The 14,775-nt window shown below is 35.8% G+C and overlaps 1 protein-coding gene across 1 annotated transcript in view; it reads right to left on the bottom strand.

Moving 5' to 3' along the window:
- Window positions 1-5,846: 5,846 nt before the first annotated feature.
- Window positions 5,847-14,775, bottom strand: part of LOC107711006 (gamma-aminobutyric acid receptor subunit gamma-3-like) — a 115,119-nt gene continuing 106,190 nt past the window's right edge. The window contains exons 6-8 of the mRNA XM_016515906.1: window positions 12,805-12,957; window positions 8,910-9,115; window positions 5,847-6,353 (exon numbers count right to left, since the gene is read on the bottom strand). Of these exons, the coding sequence (XP_016371392.1) occupies window positions 6,075-6,353; window positions 8,910-9,115; window positions 12,805-12,957 (638 nt within the window). The 3' untranslated portion in view covers window positions 5,847-6,074. The remainder of the gene's footprint in view (window positions 6,354-8,909; window positions 9,116-12,804; window positions 12,958-14,775) is intronic.

Below are 14,775 nucleotides of genomic sequence, written 5' to 3'. Positions count from 1 at the left end.
TTTTGCGCACTTACTGCTTCTGATGTTTTCATTGTTTATTTTCTCTCCGATTTTTTCATTTTTATTCGTGTTTGCTTTTAGCTGAGATGCAGTTTTATCTGTCAACTACTGCTGAGTATGCTGCACTGCAGTCTTTTAGATTAAATGTCAGATACATCATTATCTCTTATTTTGATGTCATGTATCATCCATCCATTTGTCCAGGGAATCTGATCTGTGGTATTATAAAATGTAATCATCCACCCGTCTCCCTGTACATTTCATAAATACTACGTTCTCAAGGTTGGTAATGCTCAATGAATTATTTTGAGAGCGCAGGGCCTTTGTGGATTCATATGCAACACTAACAGCATTAACCTACTTTTAGATTCCCAGTTTTGCGCACTTACTGCTTCTGATGTTTTCATTGTTTATTTTCTCTCCGATTTTTTTCATTTTTATTCGTGTTTGCTTTTAGCTGAGATGCAGTTTTATCTGTCAACTACTGCGGAGTATGCTGCACTGCATCAAGAAACAGATGTTGTTTTCTGCTGGGCAGTGTTTTTAAAGGAATAGTTCACCCAAAATTGACCATTCCTTATTCACCCTCATATCGTTACAAAGTCAAATGGACCCAAAAGCACCATAAGTAACATAAAGGCAGTCGTTACGTGAATATGCCTTCAGAACTGTATTGAATCAACTGATTCATTTAAAAGATTCAACTCAAAGGAATAACATGAGGGTGACAGAATGACAGAATATTCATTTTTGGGTGCACTATCCCTTTAATTGGGCAGATAACATTGAATATGAACAATGGTTATTTTGATACACAGGCACTGAAGCTGCTGGAGCAGAAATCAATATGAAATCGGCTTGAACATTCTCATACATCAGTCTTACTGGACCATGTACCATTAATTACATTGTTCGGTGAGATGGTAAAAACAGACGAATGAATGAAAAGTCAAATCTTGCAGCTAGCCAAAGAAACTTGCTCCTACTTACAAAATACCTTTAATTTGTTGCAAATACATTTAACTAAGTCACTTATAAAGTGCAGGTAAGATTGCAGTGATATACAGAAATGGGAAAAAAGAAAACAAAGTTTTATTTCACATCTTCTGATTCACCTCTGCACTTTACAATTCAATTATAAAAAGAACTACATATATGAAAATAGCACAAGAAATAGAAATGAGTTTATAGACAGGCCAAAAACTCACAGAAACCCTCTATTACCAAATCCATATGACAACCCCACTGACAACACTGCACATTGTGAGCACTCACAAACCATAGAAACATGAGAAATACACACCAAATTGTCATTGTAAACACAAAGCCATAATCTACAATGAAAGGTTGTGTGTTCATGTGAAAAAGAGGTGCACAATGTGTGTCTGTGTGACTGGGGCAATAGAGAAAAGTGTTTTTATTATGATTAATATTATTATCACTATCAGTACAGTGGTTATATTTTAAGACGATTCCCAGAAACAGTACAGGCCACTGACATTAATGTATTCAAAGATTGCTACTAATCTGACTACTTGAAACAAAAGGGTTTCAGACACCTGGAGGAATTATGGTGTAATTTACTGCACTGTAATGCACAACCAAATCCCAACATTACTGAGAAAAATGAATGATATTAATGGGGGGAGCCATCTTTATAGTACATCAGTGAATGAAATTTCTTTGGCATTCAGCCTTTAACGGTTGACCTGCAGTTTGAAGGTTTTATTAATTCTATGTAAATTCTAAGGATGTCAAAGAAAGTCAAAATAAACAATGACCAGATTTAAACAAAAACCAGATTTATCCGGTCTGCTCAGTGGCTGGACTGTGGGAAGGATGCTATAGAGTACTATAGAGTGTTCAGTGAATGCATGTTAATTATCATTAAGGATAGCATATCCACCCTCTTAAAGGTCACTTGAATGTGTAAATCGTTTTCTCCTTGTGACGGAAAAAACAACAAAAAAACTAAACACTATATTCGTTGCTCTGAAAAGACCCCCTGGCTTGAATGGTGAAGAATGATATCCAGTGACAACAAGTGACCAAATAATCTTGAAATACATCAAGGGCTAATGCACAAGATTTTCTATTTCCTTCCTCAGAGTACTTCGTCATTGGAATTAATGTCATTATTAGGCCACTATAAAAAGCAGTATAATTGGATTTAATTCCAGCATATGGCTTTAGGTAACTAACACGACTTTTTGGCAGAGTCGGATTTGTCTGATTCCTTGGGAGTGAAGAGCAAAAAACGCTGATGGTTGAACTCGAACGATGGTCAGTTTGAAGCTCTAGCACCACTATAAATGAACAGCTAATAATTATTGTACGTCAAACTGAATTAACAGCTGCAATAACAACATGTTGAAGCACTCACAGACTATCATCAAACAGAATCGCAAAACAGGTCAATAGTGGATTGACACCTTCTAGAAGCCACAACAAAAAAATCACAATAGCGTCATGAAATGCAAGAGGAGAATCGGCTTGGCAGCAGTTCACAGCACATTTCTGGTTAATCAGAACATCATTAACAGACTTCGAGACAATCCTTAAAAAGATTACCTTACAAAGATGCTTGGCACAAACTAAAACGAGTAAAAGATTAAATCAAATACAAACGTGACTTCAAAGATGAAAGTTACAGAGAGCCCACACTGACAGGTGGAAAATTATTTGATTGATTAAATGTTGATACCTTCTGTATGTATTAGAGCTGAAGCTGATGCCAGAATGGTAGAATCCACAGCATACCACAGTGGTATCAGATGGAAAAATGTTCCATTAAAAAAAATGCTACAATCATTGAGGAAGAAAATAACAATAATATTGCCTTGATGTGCATCACGCATTAACATATTACTCATGAGACGATAGTGATAATGAAGATCATGACTACAAAATAATTCATCATAGTTCGGAAAAAAAAAGAGTTTGAGATTGCCTCGGAATATTTTCAGCTAGTGTGAATCCTTTGGTAATGACTATAATTTGAAGTAGATACCTTATATTAATCCATTTGTCTTTCTCTAATGTATCATCTCACAGTATCTCTGTGCAGGTGACCCTAAGGCAACACAGTAACAACTCTTATTGTGAATTACAGTTTGGTAATGAACACAGTGATTATGTAGGGTGTCTTACTGCAGTGTGCTGAAGATTGTTTGGTAACACTTTACAACAAATTTCAATTCACTAACATGAGCTAATGCATGGGGTATCATGAACTAACAGTAAGGTAAGTTAGTGTGTTATGAATGAACATCAGTATATTTATAAACTGACATTACAAATGCTGTAAAAATGTTATTAATTGTTACTTCAAAGATACCTAATGCATTAACTAATGGTAACCATTTGTAAAGTGTTACTGATTGTTTTGATTGAGTATTACTCTGACACTTCTTTTTTATTACTAAATGGATATTTCACTCAAATATAAATATATATATATACAGTATATATATATATATATATATATATATATAAAAATCTGTCAGTATCTACTCACCCTCATGTCGTTCCTAACCTGTATGATTTTTCTTATTTCAAAAAGCACTACCGAATTTTATTGTACGAAAAAGCGCAGCCTTGACATTCTTCCATTCCTTTTGTATTCCATAAGTGGGAAATCCAATGTACAGTATATGAGTGTGAATAAAGGGTGACAGAATTTTACTTTTTGAATGAACTATCCTATACAGCAGGGGTCGGCAACCTTTTCGGCATGACATGCCATTTTTAATTTTTCTGGTTAACCCCATCCCTCCCCCCTTTTTAATGCATTCTGTATTTATACAGTACATACAATTTTTTAAATGATACATTACAAAAAACAATATTTGATTTTCATGCAAATAGTTTTTAAAGATTTTTTCATAAATTGTTTTAAACTTTTCAAAAGTTTCTTGAATAACAGATATACAAGTGTGACCTTACTGAACACCACTGTATGTGTGTGTGTGACAAAGCCAATGCATTAAAACCGTTCAGTTTAATCACTGTTCTATATTAATGCGCTGCTTTAATTGATGCGCGCGCGCACACACCACTCGCACACAGAGATCTGAGATCGCGCTGTGCAAAAAGTAACATTCAAGCTCATAAACTTCTTGTCAGCGCTGCCACGCGACTTTTATTATTCGATACTGAATCGCTACATTATATTTCTCAGCAACGAGGGGGGTAAAATCGCTGTTTTTTAAGTAACTAAACTCAGTTTCATTGTTTGTAGAGAGAGACGCAGACGCAGAAAATTCACACATCTCTCTCTCTCTCTCTTTCTCAAAATGGCCATATTTGAGAAAAGTTTTTGAGAAAATTAGAGTAGTTTGCATCACTGGATATAGCTGTCGGTCATTTAACATTTCTATCGTAAAACAGTTGACTAATATGAATGATTGCAGCTTCATCTTACCTAGCTCTCTATCAACGTTAATCTGACACTTCGCGCTCTGGTTCTGTGAACAGTAAACCCCGCTTACTTTGATTTGATTGGCCATCTCAGTCATTTTGACATTGATGAGCGCTGTTAGACCGCTGAGGCTTTGATCTGAAGCGCCTAGTAGCGCAGTAGTCACGCGCGCATCCGTAGACTAGGGCAAGTTAATTCTCACACTTTAATAGTATTTATAGCTCCTAACAGGCTGTGTGACTATGAGAAGTTATTACCTCAAAATGTACGTCAGTATAGATGGCTCCACTATAGATGGCTCATGCAGTTTTCCCTATTGCTCGTGTACCAGCAATTATCCATCTGCGTGCCACTGTTGGCACGTGTGCCGTTGGTTGCCGACCCCTGCTATACAGTATATGCAGTGATACCCAGCCTGCATGTGTTAAATGTATTGCCATATCATAGGATGGGGCTGTAGATACAAGTTCAAAATCATAAAATTTGTAAATAATACAAATGTGTTCATGATGATCCAGAGATACTCACTTTCCTTTGGGTGTAGACATGGACAGCAACTATTGTGCCAACTCAGGCTGGACTGAAGGGTGAGAATCTATGGAACTTAAGATCCATTCTATACATGCACTTTTTAACTAATAGATTGATGCTAATAGATTTTAGACATTTCAAAATAAAATATTATCTACTATATAATATATATTGATTTAATCTTTAATTAACCTCTCTTTTGTGTGGAAAAAAAATATGCAATAAAAATCTAGAAATATAGGCAAACATTTGCAGTCTACATACTAATTAATATTCCAAATATTTCAAAATGGATCTACTCTCTTGTCATTATTGTGCTGATTCAGGGTAGAGCTTAATACTATCATATAACATGCAGTGACAATGGGTTTAGATGTGTTGAATGTATCAAAATAATGAATGACTATAACTAAAGCTCGAATAAACTCCAAAAGAAAACCATCAGCAGTCAGCCAAGACCAGATGATGCTCCTGCCATCATTTCTAACATTTCTCTGCCTGATGGCTTCTCCTCCAGTGGAAGGCACTATAGATGGCTCTGAAAGCTGCGCTTACATGAAAGCTGCTCTGGTTTTGACTGATAGCTAGATGACAGGTTTCCATTCAAGTGAATGATCTACCAGGATTGTAAGAGACACCAAAAGTCAGAGGGTCACATGCTATGCAAGGCATTTTTTTTCTCACGCTGTCTTGGCCTAAGTATTTTTCATACCTTGACTTCTTACAGCTGCTCTCTCACCCATAAAAAGACGAGATTGTGTGAGAGGAACGTTGTGAATCTTTTTTTCCCTGGTACCTGAAGAACAAAAGGCAAAGGTCTCTGCCAGAGAATTGCAACCACTTAAAAGAGCTTGTGGCAATATCCTTCTTGACCATATAAAAACAGCCTGGTTTTAATTGTTTTGATGTATCTGCTGTAGCTTTCGGTTCCTGTAGCATTGTCTCATTTTTCATTTTCATCTTCTACTGGAGAAGTCCTTGAATCACCACAGCTCAACTCTGATAACCGGTATCCACTTTTATTTTTACCCTACCTGGAAAAGTCCTGGTTCAGTCTGTTCTTCGTGTCTGCTCTGACAGAACCAAAAGTCAAGTTCTTTGTGTCGTGAGGTGTGTGGTACTGCTAAAGATACAAGTAGCCTACCCAGTAGACAACGTTGAACAATAGGAAAGAGGTGGGAAAGAAGACACGAGAGTATGCATCAAGTTCCAAAATGTCTATATGCACACGGCCCTTTCGCCACGCTCCATCTTTGCACTCTTCGTAGCAGCAGAAGAAACTCTGGCAGTCTTTTCCATCCAGGCACTCATAAACACAGGCATCATCAAACTCCTGCCAGTACATGGAGTTGTTGAGCGTGATAACTGTGGGAGGAGGACCCACATCCAGTGCTGAGTAGTTCTGTTGGACAAAAACAACATCCTTTTAGAAGTTTAAGGGCTCTTGTTTTGCAGTATACATCCAAAAAAAACTTATTTGGAGTGAATGAAAATCATCACTGGAGTCCTAAATTTGGATGAGTTTTGCATGTACTGTATACAAAATTTCACCCAAAAGAACAACATGTTTAGCTGAAGTGCATCTAATCTATGCCGTGAGCAAAACAAATCCTTCAGAGTGGGCTGTCAATCAAAACATAAGATCATGGTGGCTTCTAAGAGATTCCCACTCACTTGAACTAACAGCGTTCTCTCCGGTGGGCAAGTCAAGTGCAGCATCGATCTCTCATGGGCAGGTACGATGACCTTAAAATCTGAGCATGGTTGTCTAAATCCTTCCTCTAAACCCTTCTAGACCACACACCGAAAACTCTCCAGCAGTTTTCTGCCACTTATTCCCTGTTATTCATCTCATAATTGTGACATAACTAGCAAAGCATGGTAATTACAGCACTGAAAGATAATCTATGTGAGATCACCTATAGGGTAATATTTGTTTTGTGTAAAATTGCTATGGTAATTATCTGTGCTTCTCAGCAGAGATAAGATCTAATCAAAATGAGTGATCGGCGAGCGAGTGGGAAAATTTCACCTGTGGAGACTGCCACCGGAGAAACACAATTAATAAAAAGTAAGATGTGCTTGCTCAACCATAATTTAGCATCACATAACACACATAGACAAAGACTAACAACGTCAGCCTAATGAAATCATATTTCCATACCATACCATCCGGAGAGATTGCCTATATCAAACACATGCGAAAAGGGACTTCTGTCTGCATAGACGGGATAGTAATAACACATCACTATATTGTTTTGAAAGTATAACAACAATAGATTCTGCCTATCAATTCACACTGAATAGATATTTCATGTATTTGAAAGGGGAAACTAACGATTTAATGATTTACCATACATGCCAATACCAGATTACTTGATTCACATTGGTCAATCATGGCCGTATGTACGTATGTACGTATGTGTGTATACACACCACTGTTTCCAACATTCATAATAATTGTGATAATATTTCACAATATTACTGTTTGTACTGTATTTTTGATCAAATGCAGCCTTGGTGCGCTTAAGAGATATTTGCACAAGAAACATTTTTTAAATCTTATGGACTCCAAACTTTTGAACAGTACTGTGTGTGTGTGTGTGTGTATATATACTGTATATTATGTATATATATATATATATATAAAGTGTTCAAAAGTAAAAGTAAATATATAACCTCTTAAGACCCAGAAAAATATATTAGAATTTTTTTTTGAAAAAAGTCATTACATTATTTAGAACATTGGGATTTTTAAAATTTATTTTGAAAATGATATTTCATTTATACAGTATGTTATGCTATGTCCCCGGTAGAGGACACCGGGACTCAATTTAAATAAATAAACAAATAAAAAACATGAATGAACATGCATAGGCAAAAACAATAGATTTTTTTAAATCACCAATACATTTTTAGGTTTCAGGATTTTTTTATACCAAACTTTGTATAAATATGATTCTCAACTGTTGTAACAGAATGATTTGATATACCATTTTTCGTTATGCAAAATGTGTGTAAAATGGCCATAAACTGGTTTTCCCATTATATACAATGTATCTATAAACTGTATCTAATTTGCATATTAATGTGTTTTTGGGGCAACATGTAATGAAAAAATAAAGTGTAATAATGGGAGTAACAATTGACAAGATTTTCACAATAATATATAATATTTAATAGGAATGATTAAATATATTTTCATTCCCTATTCATTTGTTGTGTCTCCCAAAATGCATAATAAACATACTTTTAGTCCCGGTGTCCTCAACTGAGGACATGTATGAAATCAACGTCCTGTTTCATAACAAAAAGTCATATTTTGATTTGAGACAACATAACATTTTCCTGAAATGTTGATTTAACAGTTTAAAAAATAGATTAAAAAAATTAACTACAAAATATGATCATATTTCCATAAGAGTGTTACATTTGATCACTAAATTAATTTTTGAAGAGCAAGGAGAGGAAGTGGTCATGGTGAAACATCCAAACATTTGGTATCTCTGAAAAGCCCTGAATATGCTCTTTACAGGACATCCATGGCATGTATAGTTTCAAAGAAATGCACTAAAATATAATGTCCTCATATGAAGACGCAGGGTCTCAGGAGGATACATTTAATAATTACTGCTAAACCGTACTATTGCTACTTTAATGTCTCTTATATTATTACACTTTCTCTTTCATTTCAAGCCAAAGCACATTGATGCTAAATTAAAAATGATTAGCTGAATGTATTAAAAATGGCCTTGGAAACTTGTCCTCAGTATTCATTTGAATATAAAGTCCTCGGTATTCATTTTAATATAAATAATGGACATGAAACCTTTGATAGATTGCTAGAAACTCAGGAGCCCCCTGTTAAAGCAAGAAAATTAAAGCGTCCCTTACATATTGTGTGAACAGGATGCATAGTTTTCTCCTAACTTGAAATGATTCAGAATATGGTGCTCACCGATCTTTTTGTCTTGTTGCAGGTTGGTCTGCGACTGCGAGCGCTGTAGGAGTAATAATTGAGTGTGGCGTACTCCATGAGAGCCGCAAAAACAAACAGGAAACAGACAGTGACGAAAAGGTCCATTGCTGTGACGTACGAGACTCTGGGTAGTGATGTCCTTGCCACCGTGCTGAGCGTTGTCATGGTTAATACTGTTGTTATTCCTGCATAACCAAAAGAGGATATTAACAAGGGAAATGCCTGCTAATTAAAAAAATGAGCTAAATCATCTAAAGTGTATGCTGACATTGTTAGCTTGTGTAGAATGTAGTTTGATATCTCTACTGAATACAAAACACTGTTACTTTTTGGCTCTAAGCTAATTATGGGATGCCATTGCGCTGAGCAGACCTGATTAAGTTCCATCTAAGACTCCATTGCTCTGGTTGCAGTCGGACAGGTGTAATACAATAGCTGTGTTCTAAAACCTAGGAAGCTGCCTCACTAGGGTGCCTATCTAGTGCAGTATCCTAACTGAAAAGGAACCGACTTGAAATTCTCTACATAGACAGGATTTTAAAACAGGCAATATGAGAGAAACTAATGCAATACTTTAACCACCACCATAAATCATCACTACAGCAAATTATCGATAGTATTTTTAACTGAAAGAAAAAAAACAACACTATTATGTCTTTAATGTTGTTTTTTTCTTTCAGTCTGACGCATGTCCAGATGCCCAAGTCATTCTCTTGTATTTAATAGGAACAGAGGCACCTGCAAATTAAAAAAATGCCACCCACACAAACACCTAGAATCTCAGAAGCGTGTAGACATTCTTAGCTCCACCCTTGCATGGTCATTTAGAGTTGCCTCAGAGAACCAGTGACTGTGCTCCTGTTTTGTAAGTGTTTCTATGGAAACAAGCAAGTTTCATCTATTTCAGACAGAAATTTCGCATTCCTTTTTCCTTTGCCGTTGCTGGCTACGGTGATTACCTTCACCAGTTAGACTGACTTCCCCTGATACAGTGGCACTTAGTTAAATGACTGCCTGCCTGAGTCAGAAAAGCTTGTGAATGAAATATGATTTCAAAATGGCACTCTTTCCCGAACTGCTTGGCTCCATTTTAGCCTCATTAGTTCTCTCGTCTGTTTTTGCGATGGATAAGAATTACATAACAACTCTCTGGATGTTTAAATGACTGTAATGCTGTACTTCCTGTACTTATCAAGGCTGTTGGTTTGGTTGGTTTTTACACTAAATTTGCTCTTCCCCTACTAAATGTCCCTTTTTTTAAAAAATCTTTTCCAACTATTCAAAAGTGATGCATTTTAAATATGAAAAAAATATGCATATAAAATAACATTTCTGTGAACAGATTTCTGTTTCTAATTATTGGTGTTTTTAAACACTCTATAGAAATTAATTATCATATATTATATGTATATCTGAATAATATTAATTGAAAGAATCCTGAAAAAAGCACAGTTCCCACAAAAAAAAGTTAAATAACAATATTTTCAATTATAATAAGAAATCTTATTGAGCACCAAATTAGCTAATTAGAAAGATTTTTGAAGGATGGACACGTGGAGTAATGGCAGCTGAAAAAGTTTACATTGCTATCATATCACTACTATAACATTGTGTCTTTACTGTCAGTATTAAGCAAATATATATATATATATTTTTAATGGGCATCCTAACGCCTCTATGCACAAGGCAGGGAATACAGACGAAACTGACTGCCTAAACCTGAACACCACTGTGACACCAAGACCTCTGGGAAAAATTTTAACAATGATTGTGCCCAACATCAGTGCCTGATCTCACCCGTGCTCTCAAGTCTGAATGGGAGCAAATCCCAACAGCCATGTTCCAACATACTGGAAAGACTTCCCAGCAGATACATGCTATATAACACACACACACACACACACACTCTTAAAAATAAAGGTTCTTTATTGGCATCATTGGTTCCACAAAGAACCTTTACCATCCATGGAAACTTTTCATTCCATAAAAGGTTCTTTACAGTGGAAAAAGGTTCTTTAGATTATTAAAATGTTCTTCACACTAAGAAAAAAAAAATTATTTTAAGAACTGTTCACTGAAAGGTACTTTGGGGAACCAAAACTGGTTCTTCTATGGCATCGCTGTGAAAACTCCCCTTTGGAACCTTTATTTTTAAGAGTGTATGCCCATGGTTTCAAAATAAAAAAGCACATGAGAGTGTACTGTTTGGGTGTCCGCATACTTTTTGGCCATGTATTGACTATGAACGAAAGCAGTTAATTTATAGTATAGTTACCAAATGAAATGTTCAGGTTAGGCAACAAAAAGTTGCTCCAAAAGACAGACTGTCCACCCTATATTTGAACCCTCCCTATTCTTCTGGGTTCTATCTTGGTCACATCCTTTTCTAACCTGACATTTCCACGGCTGTGAGCCCAAGCCCTCTCTCTCTCCCACATTTTATCTCAGCTGCCTTTCTCTCTGGACTTCATCGATCAACTGGACGCCTGTAAAGCAAACCTCTACTCTTTCTCCTACTCCCTTTCTTTCCACTGAAGGTGTAATGACTTCTTTTGTCAGACAGATTAATTGCATTCATCCTTCTTTTTCTTCTCAGAGTATGTTGCCAGTTTATTTATTTTCTTCCAAACATAGATTGTGCAGGGCTCTGGCCTTTTCTTCCAGTTTTCTTAGCATTTAGCTATAGGATCGGTGTAAGATAGCCAATTTATGTCAATCTAGGATCCTGTTTTTTTGACCGTCACTGATCCTGCTTGTTAGCTTGAGAATACTCAGTGGAAACACCATCTCAGGCCACACTGATCTGTGGTGTGTTCAGAGGTAATCAAACAAGACAGACTAAGAGTGGCAAGCTAATCAAGCTACATCATGAGACAGATTAAAAGCCTTTCAAAATTATGTTGCATGATACTTTACATGCCGATCTCTCATTGAACAATATGAGGATAAATGAAAAGAAATAACATGGTCTAAACAAAGCCACTAAAATAAAAGAAAAGCTACAGGCATAACTAAAGTTAGTTGATAAAAAAAGATGAAAAATGAAAAAAGAAAAATTACCTTGACAAAAGGGACATTTACCAGGACAGGACATGGACTTAATCAAAGCAGGAAACTATAAAGAAATGAGTAAAGCCAACAAAAAAGCACATGAAGCGCTTTCATGAAATATGAAAGAAAGTGAACAAATACACACACTAAAAAGAAAACACAGATTTTCCTTTTTATAAAAATGCATATGTAATAAAATATAAAGACAAATACTTTACTTTAACTGCCTTTCATTCTCATAACATGTGAACTTGGTTAATGAATAAAACAAACAGTTTATTAAATTAATAGTTCACCCAAAATTTTTTATTTACTCACCTTCAGGTCATCCAAGATACAAATGAGTTTGTTTCTTCTTCAGAAAAGATTTGGAGAAATTTAACATTTCATCACATGCTCACCAATGCATCCTCTGCAGTGAATGGGTGCCGTCAGAATGAGAGTTCAAACAGCTGATTTTACTTGTAACACAGAGCTTTTTGCTTCACAAGATGGTAACTGATAACTGAGTTGTTTGGATTACTTGTGGATTACTGTGATATTTTATCAGCTGTTTGGACTCCCATTTAGAGCAGAGGATCCACTGTTGAACGAGAGATGTAATGCTAAATTTATCCAAATCTATTTCTAATGAAGAAAAAACTAATCTACTTAGATGACATGAGTACATTTTCATTTTTGGGTGAACTATTCCTTTAAATATCACAATTTTCTTCACAAACTGTGTATTTAATACTGCATATTTAAAGACAAAGAACCCAAACATCAAGTTGCACATGAATGAATCACACAAGTATCAGGTATCTGTATTTACTGCATGTACCTAGTGCTGTTCTGGCTGGAGTTGCATCTTTTTTGATCCAAAAGGAGACCCAAGAGAGAACCACAGTAAGTATGCAGGGGATGTAGGTCTGAATTGTGAAGTATCCCATTCTTCTGCTTAGGTCAAAATATACAGTCATCACCACATAGTCACCTGGAAAGAGGAAAAAAAATGAAAAAGATGTGTGCATAAGTATTTTTAATATATATTTTATTTATAACAAACAAAAACAATGTCGTCTCAAATAGATGGTTTAAAATTACTAAGTATACAATACATGTATTGACGAACTGAGTGCAATACTTCTGAAATGTGAAGGTCATATTGCCTTTATATTTTCTTTGAAAAGCCCTTCTGTCTGTTTTCATTTTTATATTTTTTTTGTAAGAGGCTGGCCATGACTTTGAAAATATCCTGGCACTCTGATTTAATAGCAATGCTTTAGAATTTTTATCTCTTTTTTATTGACACTTGATATCCAGATATCAAGGCTATTTTTAAGTATTGAGATGAAATAGTAGGGACATATCTAAAAAGTATAGAAAAATGCTAAATGCAAAATCTCTCAGTTCAATGGATTCTATAGCTATGCTATTAGCGAAGCTAATATACAGTATGGTTAGCCTTGTACTTGCACAAGTTTTAAAATGTTTGAAACCATCTTGCTTCTTTCATGTTGCACAGATATTGTGAACTTTGTCTTTCAGTCATCATTACTGTTTTGTCTGGGGGCCTAAACAAAACCTTTGCACTTTTCATTGCAGCCTACAGAATTTTTTTCCTTCATACAGTGATAAACAGGTCACTATCCATTTTCACAGGCTGAGAATAAACAGTGTGTGAAATGATAGATAGAACGAAACAAAAACATTTTTCCATGCTATGCTGCAGTTCTCACATACAGACCTCTTGTATTGCTAATTTGAAAATTGGTAGCCATGTTACAACATGCCCAAATCAGCTTTTCGAGGTTGTAGTTCACGCCTTCATGGGAACACTTCTCTATCTAACATTGATGATATCTACATGTCACAGTCCTTTGAAAGTATCTCTCTCTGAAAATAGGAAACATTACTGCATAACTTTGATTCAATACAAAGTCAATATAACATTGATTTGCACCAAAAATGCCATTCTCTACCATCCTAGTATAACAGATTTGGCATTTGAATATGAGGATATAAAATTTCTAGTTCAGTCCATTGACCATGTTCACACTAAGAGTTACTAAGCCCTGAGAAAATATTGTCCAATTGTGCATGTACAGTAGTGCTTTAACTGAAGTGTCATTTCAACTGCTTACAATCCTCTGACCCAGAGTTTTCAATCTTAATGGGGGTCCATTAATATACTGCAGGGGGTAACATATTAGAAAAACTGTATATACATTTCGATAAATATACTGTCAAGAAAAACAACTTCATATATCATTTTCAGCTGATCTGGTCGCTTCTATTGAGCGTAAAACCATCATTAAACAAATGCAAATGTCTTTCTGCCACAAAATACATAATGGTGCAATGAATCCAGGAATGGCGTAAAGGTCCATTACATCCAAAATGATGTAAAGGTAGTTGCTTGAGAAAATAGGTCAATGCTAGTTTAGCATAATTTAAAGGGGTCATATGATGCTATTTTAAAGATCATTATTTTGTGTATTTGGTGTAACAGAATATGTTGACATGCTTTAATGTTCAAAAAACACATTATTTTTCAAATACTGTACATTATTGTAGGTCCTCTATGCCCCGCCTCTCTCAAACGCTTAGTTTTCTACAAAGCCCCCTCCTTTGACAAGCGCAGTCTGCTCTGATTGGCCAGCTGACCCAGGGCATTGTGATTGGCCGAACACTGCAAGCATGCATCGGAAATGTAACGGCCCTTACCATAATCGCGAGCGTCAGCTTTCAAAATAAATGTAAAGACAGAGCCCGAAAGGGGAACAGAGTCGCGTGACAGACACAGTGATGA

The sequence above is a fragment of the Sinocyclocheilus rhinocerous genome, unplaced genomic scaffold (genome assembly GCF_001515625.1).
Source record: "Sinocyclocheilus rhinocerous isolate Xijiao unplaced genomic scaffold, SAMN03320098_v1.1 scaffold85, whole genome shotgun sequence".
NCBI classification, from domain to species: Eukaryota; Metazoa; Chordata; class Actinopteri; order Cypriniformes; family Cyprinidae; genus Sinocyclocheilus; species Sinocyclocheilus rhinocerous.
This window is presented reverse-complemented; position numbering and strand designations above follow the sequence as displayed.